At 34.6% G+C, this 22,531-nt stretch overlaps 1 protein-coding gene across 1 annotated transcript in view; it reads right to left on the reverse strand.

Moving 5' to 3' along the window:
- ITFG1 (integrin alpha FG-GAP repeat containing 1) overlaps window positions 1–22,531 on the reverse strand; it is a 310,112-nt gene that overhangs the window by 102,427 nt on the left and 185,154 nt on the right. The window contains exons 11-12 of the mRNA XM_059383282.1: window positions 7,509–7,659; window positions 4,472–4,580 (exon numbers count right to left, since the gene is read on the reverse strand). Coding sequence (XP_059239265.1) covers window positions 4,472–4,580; window positions 7,509–7,659 — 260 coding nt within the window. The remainder of the gene's footprint in view (window positions 1–4,471; window positions 4,581–7,508; window positions 7,660–22,531) is intronic.

Below are 22,531 nucleotides of genomic sequence, written 5' to 3' on the forward strand. Positions count from 1 at the left end.
GTGAAGTGTGTAAACCTGGTGATTCACAGACCTGTACCCCTTGGGATAAAAATATATGTTTATAAAAAATAAAAAATTAATTAAAAAAAAAAAAAGCTCAAAAAAAATTAAAAAAAAAATAAAATAAAATACTCTTTGCAGCTGAAAAAAAAATTAAAAAAAATATATAAATGAATAAATATCAAGGAAGGACTGTATATCCTAAATTATATGTATGCATTTTTCACATGGACAATTTCCAGGGGATCAATATAAACAAAGTGTGAGACCAGATTCTACTTCATACTGAGAAACTGCTTTCTCTCTTTAGCATTATTATGATTATGATTACAACTGGGGATCTGAATTCCACTGTAGGAAAATCTTTTATGCTCCAATTTACTTCTATTTCACATGACTGATGACCTCTGCTCTAGGAGAGTCTAAAGGTGCATACAAGGAAAGTAACAGCATCATATGCCCTTATGTTAACTAACAAATTTGTGAGTATAGTATAAAAATTCAAGCATATTTTTTCAAGCTTTACAAAACAACTAATTTTAAATATGAAAGCAGTTTTAAGGCTGGAATAAAAGAACCTGTTGAGTGCAGGGTGAACTTGATTTGTCCTAACCATATACAAATTAGTATCTATTTCACTAGAATTCCTTATTACTCAATAAGTAATGTCTATTCTAGGAAGCATTACTCTTCAATCTGTACAGCCACACACATAAATATTTCACATTTAGATGAACTAAGCAATAGATTTTTTTTTTTTGAAATCTTTAAATGTGATACAATAGTTTCTTTGAAGTACATTGGCAAAACTCAAATCAAGGACACAAATCCTATAGCTTTCTCATTAAACAGAAAAAAAATACTTTGAAAGAGAATTATTGAGTTTTAATATAAATTTTTGAAACAACATTTATTCTAGGTTGGAACAAAAAGGTTATTTTCATAGGATCTCATAAAGGTCATGAGAGCCCCTCTCTTAATGCATAATATTTTTTCTGTACATTTTTGGTTTATAAGCCTGGGAAATTAAGTAAGTTATTTTTTTTTTATTTCTTAAAATTTTTATTATTTATTTATTTACTTATTTTATCATGGATAAATTTTGGATTCCTTTAAATTTAATTTAAATTTTTTTCAGTATTTCAAGATGCATTGTTTATGCACCACACCCAGTGCTCCACACAATACATGCCCTCCTTAATACCCACCACCAGGCTCACCCAATTCCCCATCCCTCTCCCCTCCAAAACCCTCAGTTTGTTTCTTAGATTAAGTGTTTTTTTTTTTCCCCCAAGATTTTGCTTTTTTATTTGAATGAGAGAGAGAAAGAAAGAGAGAGAGAGAGAGAGCGCACACACAAGCGGGCAGGGAGGGGCAGAGGGAGAAGCAGGTTCCCTGAGCCTGATATGTGGCTTGATCCTAGGACTCAGCAATCCTGACCTGAGCTGAAGATAGACACTTAACTGACTGAGCCATCCAAGTAAGTAAGTTATTTTCTAGTCACAGAGAATCCTGAATATAGGTAGACCTGAGAACTTAAGCAAGGGTAGGTAACTCACTCACTAAGGCTCAATCTTCTCTTTCCTGGAAATGAACTACTGACTACCTATAGCTCTAGCATCACAAAACAGGTAAAGGTGGGAATATGTCCTTGAATTCGAGTTTCATATTTTGGTAGAATGTTTCCTAGAGACAGAACATGGGGTCTGAGGCATCAAATGTTGCCTCGGTACTAGAGGTAATACTTTTAAATTAAGATAAGATAGCCAATCCATGCCTTGAAAAGTACCTGGCCATACATTTAACATGAATTTCCTAAGGCCTCCTATATGCCAGGCTCTGTGTTTGGCATTCCGTAATCAAAGACAAATAAGACATGGACACTAATCTCAAGTTGTTTAGAATACTAATAATACCCTCTGAGAGAAAGATGTTAAGCAGGTGACCATAGTAAATAAGTCTGGATTTCAGAGTGCTTCTCAAATATCCTGGAATGAATGGAATTGGGGGTAGAGAAGAGATTACGTGTTATATTAAAGTAAATGGGAACTAGGAGTGTGCTGTCATTTATGAAGGCTGATCCTAATGATCCAAGGGCATAGAACAGATACATTGAGATGTATGCTTCAGCTGAATCTTCCCAAGGCAACTAGAGTTTGCATTAGTCAATGACTATACTAGACTTAGTTATTTATCTGAAGAAGATCAAATTCCAAACTGTACTTATTTCAACAGTGCTTGTTTCAATTCAGTGAATTGAATCAGATTATTCTAATTACACATACATTTAGGGTTAGCAAAAATTTTAAGGATTCCTTATCTTTCAGATGAGAAGAGGATTAAAGGTGAAGGAAAACTGCTGAGGAAAAAAAATACACTTGAAAGTAGATACATTAATAGCAAGCCAAATATTCAGCAAAGTTTAATCTTTTTTTAGCTCTAAAATAGCCAAGTAATACCTCCTTCAGAATGGCAAAGGAGTGCCTGCAATCATATAGATAAAAAGTGTAGAAATGGGTAGAATATCAATATTCTGAGATTGTGATAGTAATGAAGATGGGAGTGACTCTTAGTTCACTCAAAGTAGGATGAATATGCTGGTTAGAAAGGAAAATTACATTTTCTGTTATTTATAAATACATGTGTCACTTCATTAACAATTAACAAATGACTGTCTTGATGGCTGTCTTAGTGTCAACTATAATAATAGTAACACAAACACAGTTACCTTCCAACAGCAATTCATGATAAAACTCTCAGCAAAGCAGAAACAGGGTAAACTTACTTAACATAATGCAGAAATACAAAAACCTACTGATAATATCATACTTAATGGTGAAAGATGGAATGCTTTCCCCCAAGATCAGAAACAAGGCAAGGATGTCCACTGGCACCAATCTTATTTAACACAGTAATGGAAATTTTAGCCAGAAGAAAAAAAGGGCATAGATTGGGAAGAAGAAATCAGAGGTTTCCATGTAATTGTCTAAGTAGAAAATCCTATCGAATCTTAAAAAAGCCTCCTAGAATCAATAAATGAGCAAGGTTACAGTATACAAGAGGAACACACAAAAATCAACTATTTCTATTTATTAAAAACAAACATGTGGAAACCAAACTTAAAAACACAGTACTTGTAATCACTTCAAAGAAAATAAAAAATTTAATCATACACTTAACAGAAAATGTACAGGATCTCTATGGTAACATGGATGCCAGTTGGAAATAGGAAATAATGAGAAAATTGAAGTAAATATACTGAGGAAAGTGGAAGCTGAGTTTCTCACTGCTAGAGAAGATACCTATAGACAGAAATGACTAGAAAGAACCCTTGAAATGCTATGTTAGATTAGAAATGGAAGTAAGGGCATAAATTCATGGTTTTATTGTAAGTAAATGTACGTATACATATATACATACATACAGTTATAGATGGGTATATTTCTGTGTTGTGTATGTGAAGCCGTATCTGTATTTCCTAGCTCTGTCCATTGGGAAAAGCTAGAAGAAATGACACTCAGTAGAATCAGCACACTGAGAATCTAGAATTTGGTTTTTAAATACCATCCACTATAAAAGGTAACAGGGCTCCTTGGAGAGACGTCAGATTCTAGACTTAGGGAAAGGGAGGTATAAGATGAATCTCGAGTATCTTTCTATCCCAGAAAACATGTCAAAAAGATACAGGAGCCAGTGTGAAGGAGCTTCTACTGCTTCTATTGGGAACACTTTGAACATTAAATGATTTTATGTACTGAATATAATATGAATAAATACATATAATAAATATAATAATGAAACACATATATATGATAAATGAATACATAAATACATGGAAGAGAAAGATATAGTACAATGCCAACTAAAATGTAGAAGGAATGTTGGAAATAGAGAATCACTGTTTGATAACTATCTCAGAGAAAGCAAACACAAAGACGGAAATAGTGAACTTAAGGTGGAAAGACCTGGTGGTCAATAAGATGACCAAAAGATCAAGATTAACATTATGATGGTATAACAGGCCAACATCACATGCTTCCTGATAAAATGCACGAGAAGTACACAGCAATTCCATGCAATGGAATTTCTGCAAAGAATGTATGACCTGAGTAGAGGAAGAGAAAACAGGGTTATGCTACAGAATGAAACCTGTATTCTTTAAAATTGGTAAGGACCTGAAATGCAATTGTTGCAGACTGAAGAAGTCTGCAAAGATGTTACAATGAAATGCAATAGGAATTGCTGGATAAAATCCTGGAACAGAAAAAAATCATTGTTGGGACATTTGAAGAATTTGAACAGGGTCTGTATATATGATGGTAGTATAACAAAGTTGATTTCCTGATTCAGAGAGTTGTATATAGGTTATGTAGGAGTCTGTTCTTATTCTTTGGAGAATTTGCATTGACAGAGAGAATACAAAATTAAGTGTTAATAAATTAATAATAAAACATATAAAACAAATACTCACCAATCACTTTAACAAAATAAGCATCTGCTTCAAAGTTATTTTTTAGTGTATGGATGGCAAAATCATTCTTTGTATATCCTTTACTTAGTACTACAATGTCCAAGATTCCCTGGAAAACAAATACACAAAAGTTGTAAGAACAAACCAGCAACTGAAAAAATAATGAAAATACATGCATGGTCATCATGTAATATAAACCTTATTCAACTTGATGTTTAAAATAAAAATACTATTAAAAAATATAAAACCTTAAGAAAGAGAGAGAGGCAAACCAAGAAACAGACTCTTCTCTCTAGAGAACAAACTGATGGTTACCAGAGAGGATGTGGGTGGGGGTGGGGGAAATAGGTGATGGGGATATGGGGATTAAGGAGTGCACTTGTCACGAGTACTGCATGTTGTAAGGAATTACTGAATTACTATATTGTATACCTGAATTTATTACTACACTAAATGTTAACTGGAATTCACATATAAACTTAAAAAAAGAAAAACCCGGGGCGCCTGGGTAGCTCAGTGGGTTAACCCTCTACCTTCGGCTCGGGTCATGATCTCAGGGCCCTGGGATCAAGCCCGCTTTGGGCTCTCTGCTCGGCAGAGAGCCTGCTTCCCCCTCTCCTTCTGCCTGCCTCTCTGTCTGCTTGTGATCTCTCTCTGTCAAATAAAAAAAAAAACCAAAAAACAAAACAAACAAAAACCACGCCAAACAACCCCAAACCTTAAAATAGTAAACTATAAACAGAATGAAAAAAAAATCTGTAATTTTAATCTCTGGAGATAAGTATTATCATTTTTGTATATTTCCTTCTGGTAATAGTTGCATGTATTTTTATTTTTTTAAAAAAGATTTACTTATTTATTTTAGAGAAAAAGAGAGAGTGTGCAAGCAGGGGGAGGGGCAGAGGGAAAGGAAGAAACTCAAGCAGACTCCCTGCTGAGCGTGGATTGCCATGCATGATCTGAGATGCATGACCTGAGCGGAATTCAAGAGTTGAATGCTTAACTGACTGAGCCACCCAGGCACTCCTTCATGAATTTTTTTTTTTTTTTAAAGATTTTATTTATTCATTCGACAGAGAGAGATCACAAGTAGGCAGAGAGGCAGGCAGAGAGAGAGAGAGAGAGGAGGAAGCAGGCTCTCTGAGCAGGGAGCCTGATGCGGGACTCGATCCCAGGACCCTGAGATCATGACCTGAGCCGAAGGCAGCGGCTTAACCCACTGAGCCACCCAGGCGCCCTCCTTCATGAATTTTTAAAGAACTATGAAATTGACTGCTAAATTGTTTTCAACCATCAGAGGAAGAGAGCACTTTTTAAATTTGCCCTGGTGACCATGACATATTAACATTATTTCTCCCTAAAAAAGAAGGACATTTTGCTCATTTTATTGGGGAGGGAAAAGCTATGCTCATATTTAAATTTAAATTTCTACTTTACTGATGATTTATTTACATATTAAAATTGTTTTGTGTATACTTGACATACAGTATTACATTAGTTTCAGGGGTACAACATAATGACTCAACTGTATACCTTATGCTATGTTCACCACAAATGCAGTCCATTACACTGATTCTTTTTTTTATTTTTTTTTAAAGATTTTATTTATTTACTTGACAGAGATCACAAGTAGGCAGAGAGGTAGGCCGAAAGAGAGGGGGAAGCAGGCTCCCTGCTGAGTAGAGAGCCCCATGTGGGGCTCCATCCCAGAACCCTGGGATCATGACAAGAGCCGAAGGCAGAGGCTTTAACCCACTGAGCCACCCAGGCACCCCCATTATACTGATTCTTACTGATATTGATCATTTATCATTTTCTTTTGTGTATTACCCACACATGTTTTTTCTGTAAATTGACCATGTTCTGTTTCTTCAGTGGGAGTTTTTTGGGGACTTGCATCAGTTTGTATAAACACTTTTTATATTAAAGATACTATTTGACTCTTTCATAGTAAATTTATTTCCCAGATTTAAAAACAGTAAAATTTCATTTAATTTTTTTTATGTACAGTAATTAAAAGTAATTAAAAGCCTCTTTGTAGGGGTGCTTGGGTGACTCAGGCAGGTAAGTGTCTGACTCTTGATTTGGGCTCAGGTTCATGATATCTGGGTTGTGAGATCAAGACCTGTCCTGGGCTCTGTGCTGGGCATGGAGCCCTGCTTAGGATTCTTTCCTCTCCCTTTGCTCTCCCCCTCCCCCCACAAAATTATTTGTAGTCAAATTTCTTGATTTTTCCCCTTACGGTATTTTTGTCAATTACTTTCATGTTTGTCAAGTGTTAATAAAAAGTGAAATAACATGAGATTTGGTAGCAGAAAGAGGAAAACAGGAACATGGACAATTCATATAATTGAGAATCAGTCTGCTGCAACACAACAAGACAAAACTGAAAATGTTACAACCAAACCAAACCAAAACCAAAAATTATGTTAGGAGGAGATATAAATGTCCTCACGGACAGTGAATTTTTAAAAATAATTATTTTATAAGGATGTACTGTGATATATTAACCCTAGAATTCAACATATTTTTATCAGAATTTGTTATTTTTCTGAGTGGTAAACTGGCTTTTCACATTAGAATGGAGGAAACCAGGGCCCTGAGGGCCTTTCATTATCACTTGGCAACTGAAGATGGAGTCACAGGCATCTGTGGAAATAGATGCTACTTCTAGTTCACAAAGTTAAAAGGGGGTACTGCATTCACTCTTCTATGATCTTGTATAGGTTCACTGTTGGCTATGCTTTTGTCTACTGGTGCACATGCACATTTGCCAGCCTCAGAGCATGATTCTCTAGTGGTTAATCTAAATAGCACAAAATGAGATAAAGGCATTTTCATATTTCACTGTACTGATCAGCTAGTAGTGTCAATAAATTTGTTCCCTGTGCCATTTAACATTAAAAGGGGCTTTCTTTAATTAACTCATTTGCTTTCATTATCTCATCTACATTTTCTGGTCAAATAGGGTGAAGTGAAAGTGAGATGAAGTGGATGGCAATTAGACTCCAAACACAGAAGAGAGCTCTGAACTCACATCTTCATAAATGTCAAAGAAGGTGGCAACCATGGCATCTCTGATTTGATTTAGGTCCATCAGCTCCCAGTAGACTTTAAACATACGATGTGCCCCCTCACAGCTTGCATTGTTGCAAGGAACATTCTCTAGTAAAAAGGCCTGCTGATTGCTGTAAGATAAAGGAAAGGCATTTAGTTAATAGAACACATCAGTTCTGTCTAGTATCAGCTGTGATGTATTTCCTAGAATCAGAGATGATAAATAGCATATAGTGGAAATGATATGAAAAAAAAAAACCCTTACATTTTACTGATAATTGTACTGTATCATGCAAAAATTAAATTGTTGGCTATCCTATGTGAGCCTTTGGCAAAAATTCTCTAAGGTTACCTAGTTGCTGGCCTCTCTCCTTTTACATGGAGGTTTCAGGTCTATCCTTTCTTCCTCTCTTGCTAATTCAGTCATTGGCCCTGTGGTTTCATTATTGAGTTCCTGGACACTGTCATTATACCTTCCAATGTGTATAGCTCTTCAGGTGAGTATATGCATTTTACATGGAACCACCTGATATCCCTAAGTCTTGGAAACCCCAAGTAGCAAATCCATAATAATACAATTTCAACTTCCAGACAGGCAGTAGGGTGGATATTGCTGAGCTTCTCTCAGACAAAAGCATTGTAATTTTCATAGTTATGTAGTCCTCCCTCTTAGATGCTACTCTGTAGGAAAAGTGGTTATAAGCTTAGATTCTGGAGGCGGAGTACCTGGATTCAAATCCCGACAGTCCTTTAGCAGCTATATGACCTTGAGTAAATTAATTTCCTGGAGACTCATCTCCTTATTTCTAAACTGAGTAATAAGAGTACTTACAGGATTGTTGTAAAAAATGAAATACTGAAAAAAAAATACTGAATGTGAAGTACTTAGAATAATTCCTATCATCCAGTTATCTCAGTAAAAGTGTTTGTATTATCATCATTCTTATTTCTATAGTGTAATACCATGCCATGCAAAAATATTTCCTCTAGAAATAGGGAGTAATTTCTGCAGTGTGATTTTATGTAATGGTTCCTATAATAGGCATTTCCCAGTGTACACAGTCCTTTACTTCCCTCTACTTATACAAAAAATAATAGATTAAGTGTTAAATTTTACTACTGCTCAATTTTATCTAATAACAATTATTATTTTTGAGAGAGGGTGAGTGGGGAAGGGGAGGGGCAGAGTTAGAGAGAGACTTAAAGAGGCTTAAAGAGGCTCCGCATCCACCACAGAGCCTGATGTGGAGCTCGATCTCAGGATCATGAGATCATGACCTGAAATTAAGAGTCAGACGCTTAAGTGACTGAGTCACCTGGGTGCCCCTCTAATAATTATTTTAAATAAAACTAAAAAGAAACTTCATTTGGGATGTTTTCATATTTTATATATAAATATTACTTTAGGTCTGGACAATTTATAAAAGAAAAAAGCTCTATTATAAAGAAAATTTCCTAGTGTTTATAATACAGTAAGGGAACCTATGTATAAAACTTGAAATCTGCATAATATACCAAATATATGATTGACTTTAAATTACTTTTCTAGATAAAAATTCCAAGACAACTAGTCCTAAGAACAAATCATTAACAAAGGAGAAAAAAGAACTCCCAGATTATAATAATTACCTGAAAAATGTTGAAGGGACTTTGCTCAAGGCCTAATATAATTTCCAGGTAATTTAACCATCTTACTTTTTTAGCTGAAGAATTTTACAAGATATTTCACAGAAATGAAGAATCTTCTATTCGGTTATTAGGAGATTATATTAAAACATGAGAACATGTGATAAAGGCAGCTTTTCTACAATCTTCTGTAACTAATGTATTATACTGGCCAACCTTTTGAGTCACTGTGCCCCACTAACTTCCCTTTTCAAAGTGCATGGATTTCATTATTAGAACTATGGCTGCAAGTTTAAATACAGAATACAACTGACAACTGAAACTAATTGTAGTTGTACAATTTAAAATGTCATTTTAATTTCTGATCTGAGTTTGTAAAGATTATAAATGCCATGCACCATGGTTCTTGTCTCATTGCTCACTATCTTGGTTTTGCACTATGGAACTTGGGAGTCTGTAAAATTTCAGCTAAGTGTTTTTGAACCCTACATGCAGAGCCCAATATCTCCCTTTTATAAATAAAATTCCACTTAACCACAGGAAGGAAGAATCTTGATCCATTGGGTTGGAAACCCATGAGGAGAAATGATCTTGCTTCTTTTGAGTCTGTCTCTTGATGTGTTATTGGCAATTACAAGCAGTTTATCTTTTTAAAAACTGTTTTTTTTTTTTTCAAAACTTACAAAGTTATTGTGAAATTCAAGTAATGGGAGACATTTAAAAAATAAAATTCATCATTTCCAGGGATAATCATTATTATTCGGTATATATCTTTCTCAACCTTCTTCTGGGAATACATAAATATGTAAGTATATATATGAATACATAAATATGTAAGTATATATAGCCTTAAAGAAACCCGTTTGGGTTCTACAACACAGATTTTTCTGCAACTTATTTCTTTACATTCAATAATACAGCATAACAGGGCAAAGGGGTATCATCTGAATGAGAATTTCTGATATTCATTTTGAAAAGTCCCCTCAGAGAAGTGGTACTAGTTTATAAATCCCAGCAGCAGCCCATCAAATTACCTGGTTCTCCACATGTGAGTTCTTTTCAATGGATACTACACAATATGGTTAAGCCATCACTAGTTTTAACACCCTGCTTTTGATAGACAGTGTTCAATCATTATCCATTACAGTGTACCACACATTCACACACATATACTATTTGCCCTTGGGAATTTGTACAAAGGTTTCCAAATGATAGTCATTGGTCAAAGAATATGCATATTTTAAAAGTCCATAGGTAAAGCTAAATGGTCCTTTAAAAAAATGTACCAATTTGTACTTCTGGTAATGTATGAATATATCCTCCATATATTGCCAATATTAATATCATTGCTTCTTATATTTGTCAGCTGGGTAGCTTAAAAAATCTCATTCTTCTGATTATGGCTCAGTTGGTTGGACAACTGCCTTTGCCTCGGTCATGATCCTGGAGTCCTGGGATTGAGTCCCACATCAGGCTGCAGCTCCATGGGGAGTCTGCTTCTCACGCTGACCTTCTCCCCTCTCATGCTCTCTCTCTCAAATAAATAAATAAAATTTAAAAAAATATATTTTTTTAAATTTTATTTATTTATTTGAGAGAAAGAAAGAGTGGGTGTGTGAGTGGGTGGAGGCATGGGAGTGGGGTGAAAAGAGGAGGAGGGAAAGAATCCCAATCAGACTCCCAAGCTGAGCGCAGAGCTGTGACGTGGACTTTGATCTCAGGACCAGGAGATTACGACCTGAGTGGAAACCAAGAGAGAGATGCTTAACTGACTGAGCCACCCAGGCGTCCCTGAGTATTATTATTATTATTTTTTTTTTGTCAGAGAGAGAGAGAGTGTGAACACAGGCAGACAGAATGGCAGGCAGAGGCAGAGGGAGAAGCAGACTCCCCGCCGAGCAAGGAGCCTGATGTGGGACTCGATCCCAGGACGCCGGGATCATGACCCGAGCCGAAGGCAGCTGCTCAACCAACTGAGCCACCCAGGCGTCCCCCAGAGTATTATTTTTATATTTATCAGCTATTTGTATTTCTTCTGGGAATTGGCACTTGAGTATATTTTTTCAATTACTGATTTTTAGGACATCTCTGAGTGTTAGTGGTATTAACATTTTACCTATTATTCTTATATCATTATTTGCAACATAAGGACAAAAATAGTGTATTAATTTAAATGGCTGTTGTAAGGATTAAATGAGAAAGTACATGATAAAGAGTTACATAAAGTGCCCCAAACATAGCACAGCATACATTCAGTATCTGCTCTTGTTGATATTTTATTATATGTGATGTTATTACTCATAGATTGCAAACATTTTGTCCCGGCTTTTTATTTTAAGAATTTATGGTGTTCTTCACTGACAAATTTATAATATGACATAGTCATTTATGTCAATATTTTTCTTCATGGCACTGTATGAAATGTTAAAGTAAGTCCATCATCAGATGGGAAATGAAACCAGATGAATACTACATTTACACAAAGGAATGAAGAGCAGTGAAAATGTTAAATATGTGGAAAAGTAAAAAACATATAGTTTTTATTATTGAAATCTCTTTAAAGAAAACTGATAATTAAACATGGCAGCACCAAGGCTGGGAGAGGAGAAATGAAAATGTGCTGTTATATGGTTCTTCAACTGTAAGTGAATGGCACAATATTGTTTGAAGATGGACTGGGATGAGTTAAAGACTCAACCAGTAAAATGGCAAGATTTATAGTTAATAATTTAACAAAAAGACAAAGTATAATCTTAAAAAATGCTCACCTAATTCAAATAAAGGCATAAAGGGGGAAACACAACACTGCTGGTGGTAGTATAAATTGGTACAGCCCCTGTTGCAAGCACTATGAGGGTTCTTCAGAAGAATTAAATGCAGAATTATCATATGATACAGCAAACCCACTTTTTGGGTGTACATTAAAAGGTACTAAAATCATAATCTCAAAGACATATTTGAAATTCCATGTTCACTGCAGTAATATCTACAACAGCCAAAATAAAGAATAGTTTAAATGTCCATCAATTGATGATGGGTAGAGACAATGTGGTGTGCATATGTGTATATGTGTGTCTGTACACTGGAATATTACTCAGCTTCAAAAAAGACACATTTGAAACAACATGGAGGAACCTGGAGGACAATATGATAAGTGAAATAAGGCAGATATAAAAAGACAAACACTATACGATCTTATAGGTAGAATATTAAAACACTGAACCTAGAGAGTAACATGGGGGTTACCAGGGATGGCATTTTCAGTTATAAGATGATTAAATTCAGGGGATCCAATGTACAGCATGGTTAACTACAGTTAACCATACTATACTGCATACTGCAAGTTGTTGTTATGAGAATAAAGCTTTAATGTTCTCACTATAACGACATAAAGAAGAAAATGGTAATTATGTCAGATGATGTTAACTAACCTTAATGCAGTAAACTTTTTGCAATATACATGCATGATGATATGTTCATTGTCACACTATACACCTTAAATTTACACAATGTTATATGTAAGTTACATCTCATAAAGCTGAAAAAAGAAATTAATAACTTAAAAATCTCCAAACTGAATATTAAATGAAATACTACTACTAAATATCTATTAGTAAGTAGAAGTAGGAATCAAATGGAAATTACAAAGTACTTTGAACTTGATGAAAATGAAGATACAACATATCAAGCATTTGCAGTAGGTCACTAAAATAGATTTCTGAGGCAAATTTATAGCACGAAGTACTTTATTAGAAAAAAAGAAAAGCCTCAAAACAATGACCTCAGAGTCTTGCCTAAGAAACTGGAAATAGAGGAGCAAATGAAATGTGAAATAAGCAGAAGAAAGGAAATAATAACACAGAGGAAAGAAATGAAGTAGAAAACAAAAACAACAGAGAAAAAGGAATGAAACCAGAAGATAGTTCTTTGTGAAGAAAATTTTAAAACCCAAAAATCTTCAATTGAAATGGGAGAAGACACTAAGTACAGCTATGGTGAAGAGAGTGGTAACACCACTACAGAGTTTACTGGTATTAAAGATAATAAAGGAATGTAAAAAAAAAAAACTTTGTACCAATATAACTGACAAGTTAGACAAAATGAACAAATTTCTTGGAGCTCTCAAGTTACCAAAGCACATTGAAGATGAAATGGGATAAAAAAAGAAATTGAAATTGTAGTTTTGTATCTTCTAAATAAAATCTGAAAAAAAAAAAAAAATCCAGGCCCAGATGACTTCACTTATGAATTCTGCTGAATATTTAGAGAAGAAATAATACCAATTCTACACAAACTTCTCAGAAAATATATGAGGGATACATGCTTCCCAACTCATTCTCTGATACTGCATTAAACAGGAATATTACACATCACAAGAAAAGTACAGACTAATATTCCTCATGAACACAGACAGAAGTATTTTAACAAAATTTGAGTAAATAGAATCTAATAGTACATTTGGATTTTGCTTTGCATGGTACAGTGTCCACTGAAACTTGTGCATTTTGGAACCATGTCTCTGCTTCATGATTTGCCAGACAACCATGCAAAGAGAGGACATGGTTCTGATATGTTTCAGAGACCAAAGTACCCTGCAAAGAGAAGACTGTATGGGTACATAAAAAAGATAAAATTATGAGCAACTAGGGTTTATTGCAGGAATGCAAAGTTGCTTTAATAAAATAAATCCGTGTGATTCAGCAGATTAATAAAAATAGGAAAACCATACAATCATCTCAATATAAGATGGAAAAATTATTTGGCAAAATCCCCTACCCATTTCAGATCTAAACTCTCAGCAAACTAGGAACAGAAGGAACCTTCTCAACATGATATAGGACATCTACAGAAAACCTACAATATCATACTAATGATGAAAGACTGGATGTTGTTCTTCTAAGATACTTGTTTCTTTTCTTTTTTTAAAAGATTTTATTTATTTATTTGACAGAGAGAGTGATCACAAATAGGCAGAGAGACAGACAGAGAGAGAGATGAGGAGAAGCAGGCTCCCTGCTGAGCAGAGAGCCCCATGCGGGACTCGATCCCAGGCCCCTACAAGGATGTCTGCTTTTACCATTTCCATTCAACATTGTACTGTAGGTTCTAGCCATTGTGAATGACAAGAAAAACAATAAAAAGCATCCAAATTAGAGAGAACTGAAATTATCTTTATTCATAAATTATATGACCTCCTATTTAGAAAACCCTATTATATCTAGAAAAAAACCTACTACAGAATTAGTAAGTTGAGCTAGGTAGCAGAACTCAAGTTTAATATACAAAAGTCAACTGTATTTTTATATATTAGCAAACAATAATCTGCAATTGAAACTAAAAAGTAGGAATGATCTTACCACTGGTGAAAAAATAAACAGAAACATATATACACAAACACACAGACAGAGAGTTCATGGGTCCAAAGACTCAATATTGTTACGATGTGAACTATCCCTGTATAGATTTACAAAGTCAGTGTACAGAAGTTGTCCCTTATCCACAGTTTCACTTTTAGTGGTTTGGTTACTCCTAGTCAACTGTGGTCCAGGAGGAGATGAACCTACTTCTCACATATATTAAAAGCTCAACTGTAGCCTAACAATACATCACAATGTCTACATTATTCATTTCACTTCAACTTACCACATAGGGATTTTGTCATCTTACATTATCACAAGAAGGGTGAGTATAGCACAATAAAATATTTTGAGAGGCAGAGACCATATTCACATAAGCTTTATTATACTTTATTATAATTATATTTTATTATTAATTGTTACTGTTAATCTACTGTGATTAATTTAGAAATTAAACATCATAGTTATGCATGTACAGGGAAAACAGTACATATGGTTCAATACCATCAGCAATTTCAGATATCCATCAGGGGTCTTGGCACACAGTCCCCATGGATAAAGGGGAGGAATACTGCCATATCAATCCAAATCTCTGCAGACTTTAAACAAAATTTTTTGGGTGGAAGATTTGAAAATAGTTTAAAATTCATAGAAAATACTAAAGATCTAAAATACCCAAAATAACTTTGAAAAAGAATAAAGTTGGAGGACATACACTATCTAAATTTACTACTCATTATAAATAAACAACAGTCAAACCATTCTAGTATTGATGCAAAGATGAACAACAGATTATTGGAACAGAATAGAGTGAAGAAATATACCCACTGACACACATATGGCCAATTGATTTTCATCAATCAAGTTTAATAGCAATTGAGTAGAAAATGAATTAATTCCTTCCTTTTCTTCTTCTTCTTCTTTTTTTTTTTTTTAAGGAATTCTTTTCCACAAATGGTTCTGGAACAATTTACAAAAACATAAACTTGGATCTGTATCTTGTACTATATAGAAATATTAACTCAAAATGGATCATAAACCTAAATGTAAAATATAGGACTTCTAAGAAAATTTCTAAGGGAGGACATAACTCATTGTGGCTGTAGTTAGGTAAAGATTTGTTAGATATGACACTAAAAATCATAATCCATAAGAGAAAAACTGACAGACTTTTAAAAAATTAAGCACACTGCCTGGAGTATAGAGAGATAAGCCAGAGATGAAAACAATATTTGCAAATAATAATGGTAAAGGATTTGTATATAAAGAATTTTCAAAACTCAATTAAGAAAACAAATATCCCAAATAAAATATGGGCAAAAGATTTGAACAGACATTTCATTAAAGATCTATGAAAAGCAAATAATTACATGAAAAGGTGTCACAAAATCATCAGCTATTAGAGGAATTGAAATTAACACTACAAAGGGCTACACTACAAATAAAATAACTGAAATTAAGAAGACTGACCATGCCAATGTTGAAAACGCAAACCAACTGGAACTGCTTGGCGTTTTCTTAACAAGTTAAACACACACCTTCCCAAAGACCAGATATTCCATTTCTTGGTATTTGCCCAAGACAAATAAAAGCTCCTGTCTACACAATGCCTTTTACAAGAATGATCATACCAGATTATCTGTAATAACCAGAACTGACAAAAACCTAATGTCTAGCAACATGGAAATGGATATAACAAGCAAATTATGATATATCTGTACAGTGAATACTGCTCAGCCATGAGCATCAATAAACATGTAACAGTATGGATGAACCTCAATACTAAATGCTGCGTGAAGGAGCCCAGACATAAAGAGCATACAACCTATGATGTCATTGACATAAAATAGTAGAAAATGCAATCTAATCTACAGTGACAAAAGGAAAACTGGTGGTTGCCTGTGGGATGAGGAAACGGTAGAAGGGTGGAAGGAATGGAAGGGTAGATTGCCAAGGATTAAAAAGAAACTTTTTTGAGTTCTGTATATGCTCTTTATCTTGATCTTAGTATTATTTGCATAGGTGGTATATGTTAAAACATATCAATGTATACACTTCAAAGATGTGCACTTTACTTTGTGTCAATTAAACCTCAATAAAGCTTTTTAAAATAGATGGTACTCCTTCATGAGAAAAACCAAAACACAAGCAACAAAAGAAAAACTAAACGATATCATCAAAATGAAAAACATTTGTGCTTCAAATGACACCATCAAGAAAGTAAAAAGATGACTCGGCAAGACAGAAAACTTGCAAATCATTTATCTGACAAGGGACTTGTCTGTAGAATATATAAATAATTCTTGTACCTCAATAATACAAAAGCAAATAACTCAATTTTAAATGTGGGCAAAGGATCTAAATGAACAGTTATTGAAGATACACACAATGGCCAATAAGCACATGAAAAGAAGCTCAAACTGCAAAACACAATTTCATATTCATTAGGATGGCTACAATAAAAAGGACAAATGCTGGTAAGGATGTGGGAAGATTGGAACACTCATACACAGCTGGTGGGAAAGTAAAACGGTACTTTGGAAAACAAGTAGTTCCTCAGAGAATTACACATAGCACTCCATTCCTAAGTATATTCAACTCCTAGGTATGCCTCAGAGAAATAAAAACACATCTCCACAAAAACTTGCATATAATGTTCATAGTAGTATTATTCATAATAGTCCCAAGGTAGAAACAATGCACATATCATGTTCATTCATATTATGAATGAATAAAATGTGGTATATCCATACAATGGAATTTATTCAAAGACAGAAAGAAATGAGGTACAGGCACATGCTATCAAATGGATGAACCCTGATAACATTATGCTAAGTCGAACAAGCCAATCATAGAATATTATATATTGTTTGATTGCATTTACAAGAAATGTCCAGAATAGGCAAAACTAGAGAAACAGACTAGTGGTTTCCTAGGGCTGGTGAGATTGGTGACTGATGACTAAGGTAAGTGGGATTTCTTTTCAGGATAATGAAAAATGTTCTAACATTGATTGTGGTGAAGGATGCACAACTCTGTGAATATACTAAAAGCCAATGAGTAGACAATGAATGGGTGAATTGTATGGTGTGTGAATTCTATCTCAATAAAGCCATTGACAAAAAAAAAGAATAACAGAAAATTTTAATTAAAAAGCCCCATGGGAATTGTTTAAGACACAACATGTAAAATTCACATGTCAAATGTCTCTTCTCTGAATAGACTGGTATTTACACATCTAGCATGCAGCCTATTGAGGTTGGTTTTAATTTCTCTTTCAAGTCTATAAAACTGGTGTTGTTTTTTGGCACATTACCACTTGAGAAAGCAAAGTTTATTCTAGGTTGTTAATATGCTGTGTTTGTCTGTCTTATTTCTCATTAAGAAAGGTAGCTGATGGATCATTTAACCTGAAGTTTGATTTTCTCCCTGGCTGATCTTAGAGCTTGTGTGTCCAGTTTAGTCATTTCTATCTCCAGTGAGTTCTGCTTTTCTAGATTGTCCTTAACTTTCTTTCTCTTAATTCCTCAATTTCATTATCAGCCTGGGCTCATATGGAATGAAAAGAGCTTCAATTTGAGGATATGTATATTTTTCTGCATAAACCTTAAGAAAGACAGCTCTACACACAGAAGAAAAAGTTAAGAAAACCAAATACGTCTATTAGAAATCCTCTAAAAATAAAACAATTTTTTTTAATTTTAAAATTGCTCCTCTGAAACCATGCTGCCAGCTATTGGTAAATGCAGAATCCTCAGCTAAGTCAATATAACAACATAAAACTTTCACTTTGAAATACTAAAAATTACTGAGATTTCTGTAATATAGACTGACAACTGGAGATGTTTAAAAGAGGTGATAAATTTGAAATCTAGAATAAAGTTCACTTGAATTCTGGGTAAAAGCAGTACATTTATTAGCCAACAGCATCTAGGATACATGTTTCAGTGGGTAAATAGTAAATGTTTTTTGAATCCAAGGAGGAAGCAAGCATGTTTTGTAGAGCTAGGCTGAGTGAAAGGCAAAACTTAATAGGATTAAGACTGACTGTTAAAAGTTCCTGTTAAGTAAATGGTTAGAAAGGATTTTGTCATGTTTTAATTCAAATTTTATTCAAAGATGTCTTATATATTGGCCAATTTGGTAGCCACTACATCTCCTTTCTAGGTATTATGATATTTGTGTTTTTTATTATGAAAAGAAAGAAATGGTCATTTTATTTGTTAGATATTTGGACTTCAAGAGTGAGAAATTCATGGACATACCACAACTTATAATGTACACATGCCAAAGGAACAAAAATTGGTTGGGAAATTATACCGGTTCTGGTTTAGTTGTTTGTTAATACTTCAGGAGGCAGATGAGTTGGATAACGGGAAAGGGAGAGGGAAAACGAGGAAAGAGATAGGAAAATGAAGGATGACCTCCACATTTCTGATTTGAGTAATCAAGTGAGCCACCATCTGAGATAAACAGTACACTAAGAATAGGTTTAGCGGGGAGAAGAAAATTTCAGGTTTGGATGCCAAAGGTAGAGCATTCAGGTAGTAAATCTTTATTGCTATTCCTAAACATATATTTGTCTAATTATATTGTAGATTTTGGACTTCGGAGAAAGGTTTCATTTGAGGAAAGCCTTTCTTCCCCCCCCCCCCCCCCCTGCAATGCCCATCCTTACCAATCCCCCACCATCAAAAAAGAAAAGAACATTCGAACTGTGCACCACCACGTGTCTACAAAGAGCCCCACACTGTGAATCAGTGGTCAAGGCTCTGATCCCAATTCTGCCCCACACAGGGGCTATGATTGTGGGCAAGTTGCTCTGCTTCCTGGAAATCATTTTCCCCATCCCAAAACTTAATGATTTCCCCACCCTCTCTGGTGTGTGAGGATTCAATTTCAATGTTAACACTGCTAGGCAACCATTAACTGGATGCTCAGAAGAAAGAAACCTGTGTTAAGCTGGGCTTGCAACAGCCAGCTCTAAAGCCAGGAGCCTGTTTCAAAAATTACCCCTGCCCCTTCTGCCATGTGATATTGCATAAATTATTAAATCTCTCTCAGCCTCAAATTGCACATGTGTAAGAAGGCTAAAGTCAGAATTGCTGTGGAACTCTGGCGGCCTAAAACACCCAAGCCCATGGCTGGTATATTACTCCTTGTTGCCTAGAAGTGGAAGATCCATCAGGCACAAATACACACAACTTTAAGGTTGAGATAAAGGGATTTAAAAGTCCTAAGCTTATAAGTGGCAAATTGAAATAGTCAAAGTAGACAATGAACTTGCAGAAGAGAACGAAGGGCTGAGAACGGAACCCTAAGAAACACCAAAATCTCAGGAGAGAACTTGTGGAAGAGACTTCTCAATCATCAACAACCAAATGTAGGCAGGAATCTACTAACATAAAGACTGTGAAGTGTCCAATGGATCTGTCAATTAGATAGAAGTCACTGGGGCTAAACGAAAGGTTTAGAGGAGTGGAGTGGGCTAGAATGACGGTTAAGGGTGAAATGTTTTTTTTTTTTCTGAGTTTGGAGAGACTTATACCTATTTAAATAAAGAAAGGGGTGAAAAGAGAGTGGAATACGAAGATTTTGAAGGCAAAGGAGAGGGGATACTTGTGCACCAGAGGATACAGGTAGAATTGAAATGGAGAGGCTATCACACAGGGACCTAGAAATCAATGAGGAAACTGCTAAAGTAATTCAGGGTAAGGAGAAAATGACGACCTAGGGAGGTGGCAGTGATGATGAAAAGTAAGGAAGCGTGCAATCACATTGTGTAAGAGGACTGTACCTGCTTGGTGAAGGACAAAGATAATTTAACTGTTTTAGCCTAAAATGATTGGGGCCATGGTAATATCTTTGCAGTAAAAAGAAAATTAGGAGAAAGGGTTGGATGTAAAGAGAAGGAGGTATGATTATGTTTGGATATTTATATGACAGAGAAGACAAGGTGTGAGATACTGATCAGAGTGTTATTCACCTAAAAGTTAAGATGACTTGTCCTATAAATCTGAATGAAATAGCCCAGGAGAGAAAGGTAGTTAGTATCAACAGTTGAAGATTCTACCTTGTGGAATGTCCTCGGGGGCAGATAAAAAGATCAAGACAAAAAACCAAACCAACAGCTCAGTGATGGAGAGAAACTTGTCATTCAATATCAGAAATGATTTTTTTGAATATGTGAACTTAAACTACATATGATATCTCATGTGACTTTTTTTTTGAGTTATGGTACAAGACAGTGCAAGCATTCAATAACTGAAGGTTGGTTAAATTAACCTAATGGAATGTTTTACAATTATTAAAATAAGAAAAGAATTCTTGACATAAATTGTTTGTAATATGTAAAGTAGAAAAGCATGTCACAAGACAGTATTAATGATATGATCTTGTTTTGTAATATAAACAAAATGTCATGTACATACTCTTACATATACTCATGAGCACACAGAAGCTTAGAGCAGGTTTGGAAGGATGTATAGGCAAGGATAATGGAACTTGTCTCTGGGTAGGCAGGGTTTTAGGTATGTTTTACTTTATTTCTTTTGATAAGAATCTATATTTCTGTAGTAAGCAGAAAACAGTGCTTTCCTATAGTAACCACTCACTTTCTCATATCACCTGTTTTAACTCATTGCATAGTCTCAGAACTATGTTTTTCCTATTTTTGATTTGCTTATTGCCTATCTTTCCTAAATTTCTCTCTTTTATTCACACTATATTGTTAGCATTCAAAGATTGCTTCAATACAATAGGCACTCAATAAATATTTAAGTAAATGTTAGTAAGTAATACTTTTGTAATAAAAATAAATACTAAAAGACTAACTTACTGTTAAATGCTGTTTCTCCTAAGTTCCTCTATTTTAGAAGTGACCAAATAAGTTAGAAGCAAAGGAAAATGGTGGAGATATAGTCTGCTTGATAAGGACTTTACCCCCAGTAACACTCTGAATCTGAGGACAAACACTTCTCTGGGCTGCCTAGTGAGATACCTCACAAGGCCTAGAGTAGCCTGGACTGTTACACGAGAAAAGACCATGTGACAAGTTGACAGGACTCCTTTTTATAAAAGAATAATCTCAGAACACACACAAATGTTGTATCCTCCAGGTAAGCTCCTTGTGATGCTTTATACTTATTTCAGGTAAGCTCCTTGTGATGCTTTACACTTATTTCAGTGTCATTGCTTACAGTGCTTTTGTGATTCCTCTTTGTGGATGCTTTCAGAAATTACTGAGTCTTCTGTCATCCTCAGTGATGGTAAATCTTCAATGTGAGCAGTAAATGTGAACTTAAGCATTATAGTTAAGGTCAGTAAATAGGTTGGTTAGTATAATATGTGTACAAAATCAAAGTACATATGAAGCAGTGAGACTTATGTAAACCTGACTCTTTAATGGACTTACTTTTATTGAACTATATAATTCATACACCATAAGTTCACCATTTTAAAGTGTTCAATTTAGCAGTTTTTGGTATGTTCACAAGGTTACACAACCATTGCCACTATCAAATTCCAGATTATTTTTATCATTCTCATATGAAATCCCATATGCATTAGCTGTCATTCCCCATATAGACAATTCTTACAGATGAATTTCTGAAATGTTTTAAACATTATTAAAGAAATGTCTATTCTACCAAGGTGACTTATCTGGACAACTGATTCATCTGGTTCTATTTTTTTTACATAAATACCAGTCATATACATTTATATTTGAGGATACCAATTAAATTCAATCAAGGAAAACAAACTGTTCTATCTCCAGCCATATTTTCATTTTACACCATGTTATAAAACCAACTTCTATGAAATACCATTAATTCATGAAAAGTAAGAAATACAATGTACTTGATTACCTGTGAGCCAAAGAACTAACCACATTTAAGTTTAATTTTATCTTCTTGGGAAAGCTTGATAACATGCTGAGTTAAGATAATTATGTATCTTTAAAAAAGGGCTTTATACCATCAATGAGAATGCATTAAAATAAGATTAAACCAGGAATGTA

Source organism: Mustela nigripes, chromosome 17 (genome assembly GCF_022355385.1).
Source record: "Mustela nigripes isolate SB6536 chromosome 17, MUSNIG.SB6536, whole genome shotgun sequence".
Classification (NCBI taxonomy): Eukaryota; Metazoa; Chordata; class Mammalia; order Carnivora; family Mustelidae; genus Mustela; species Mustela nigripes.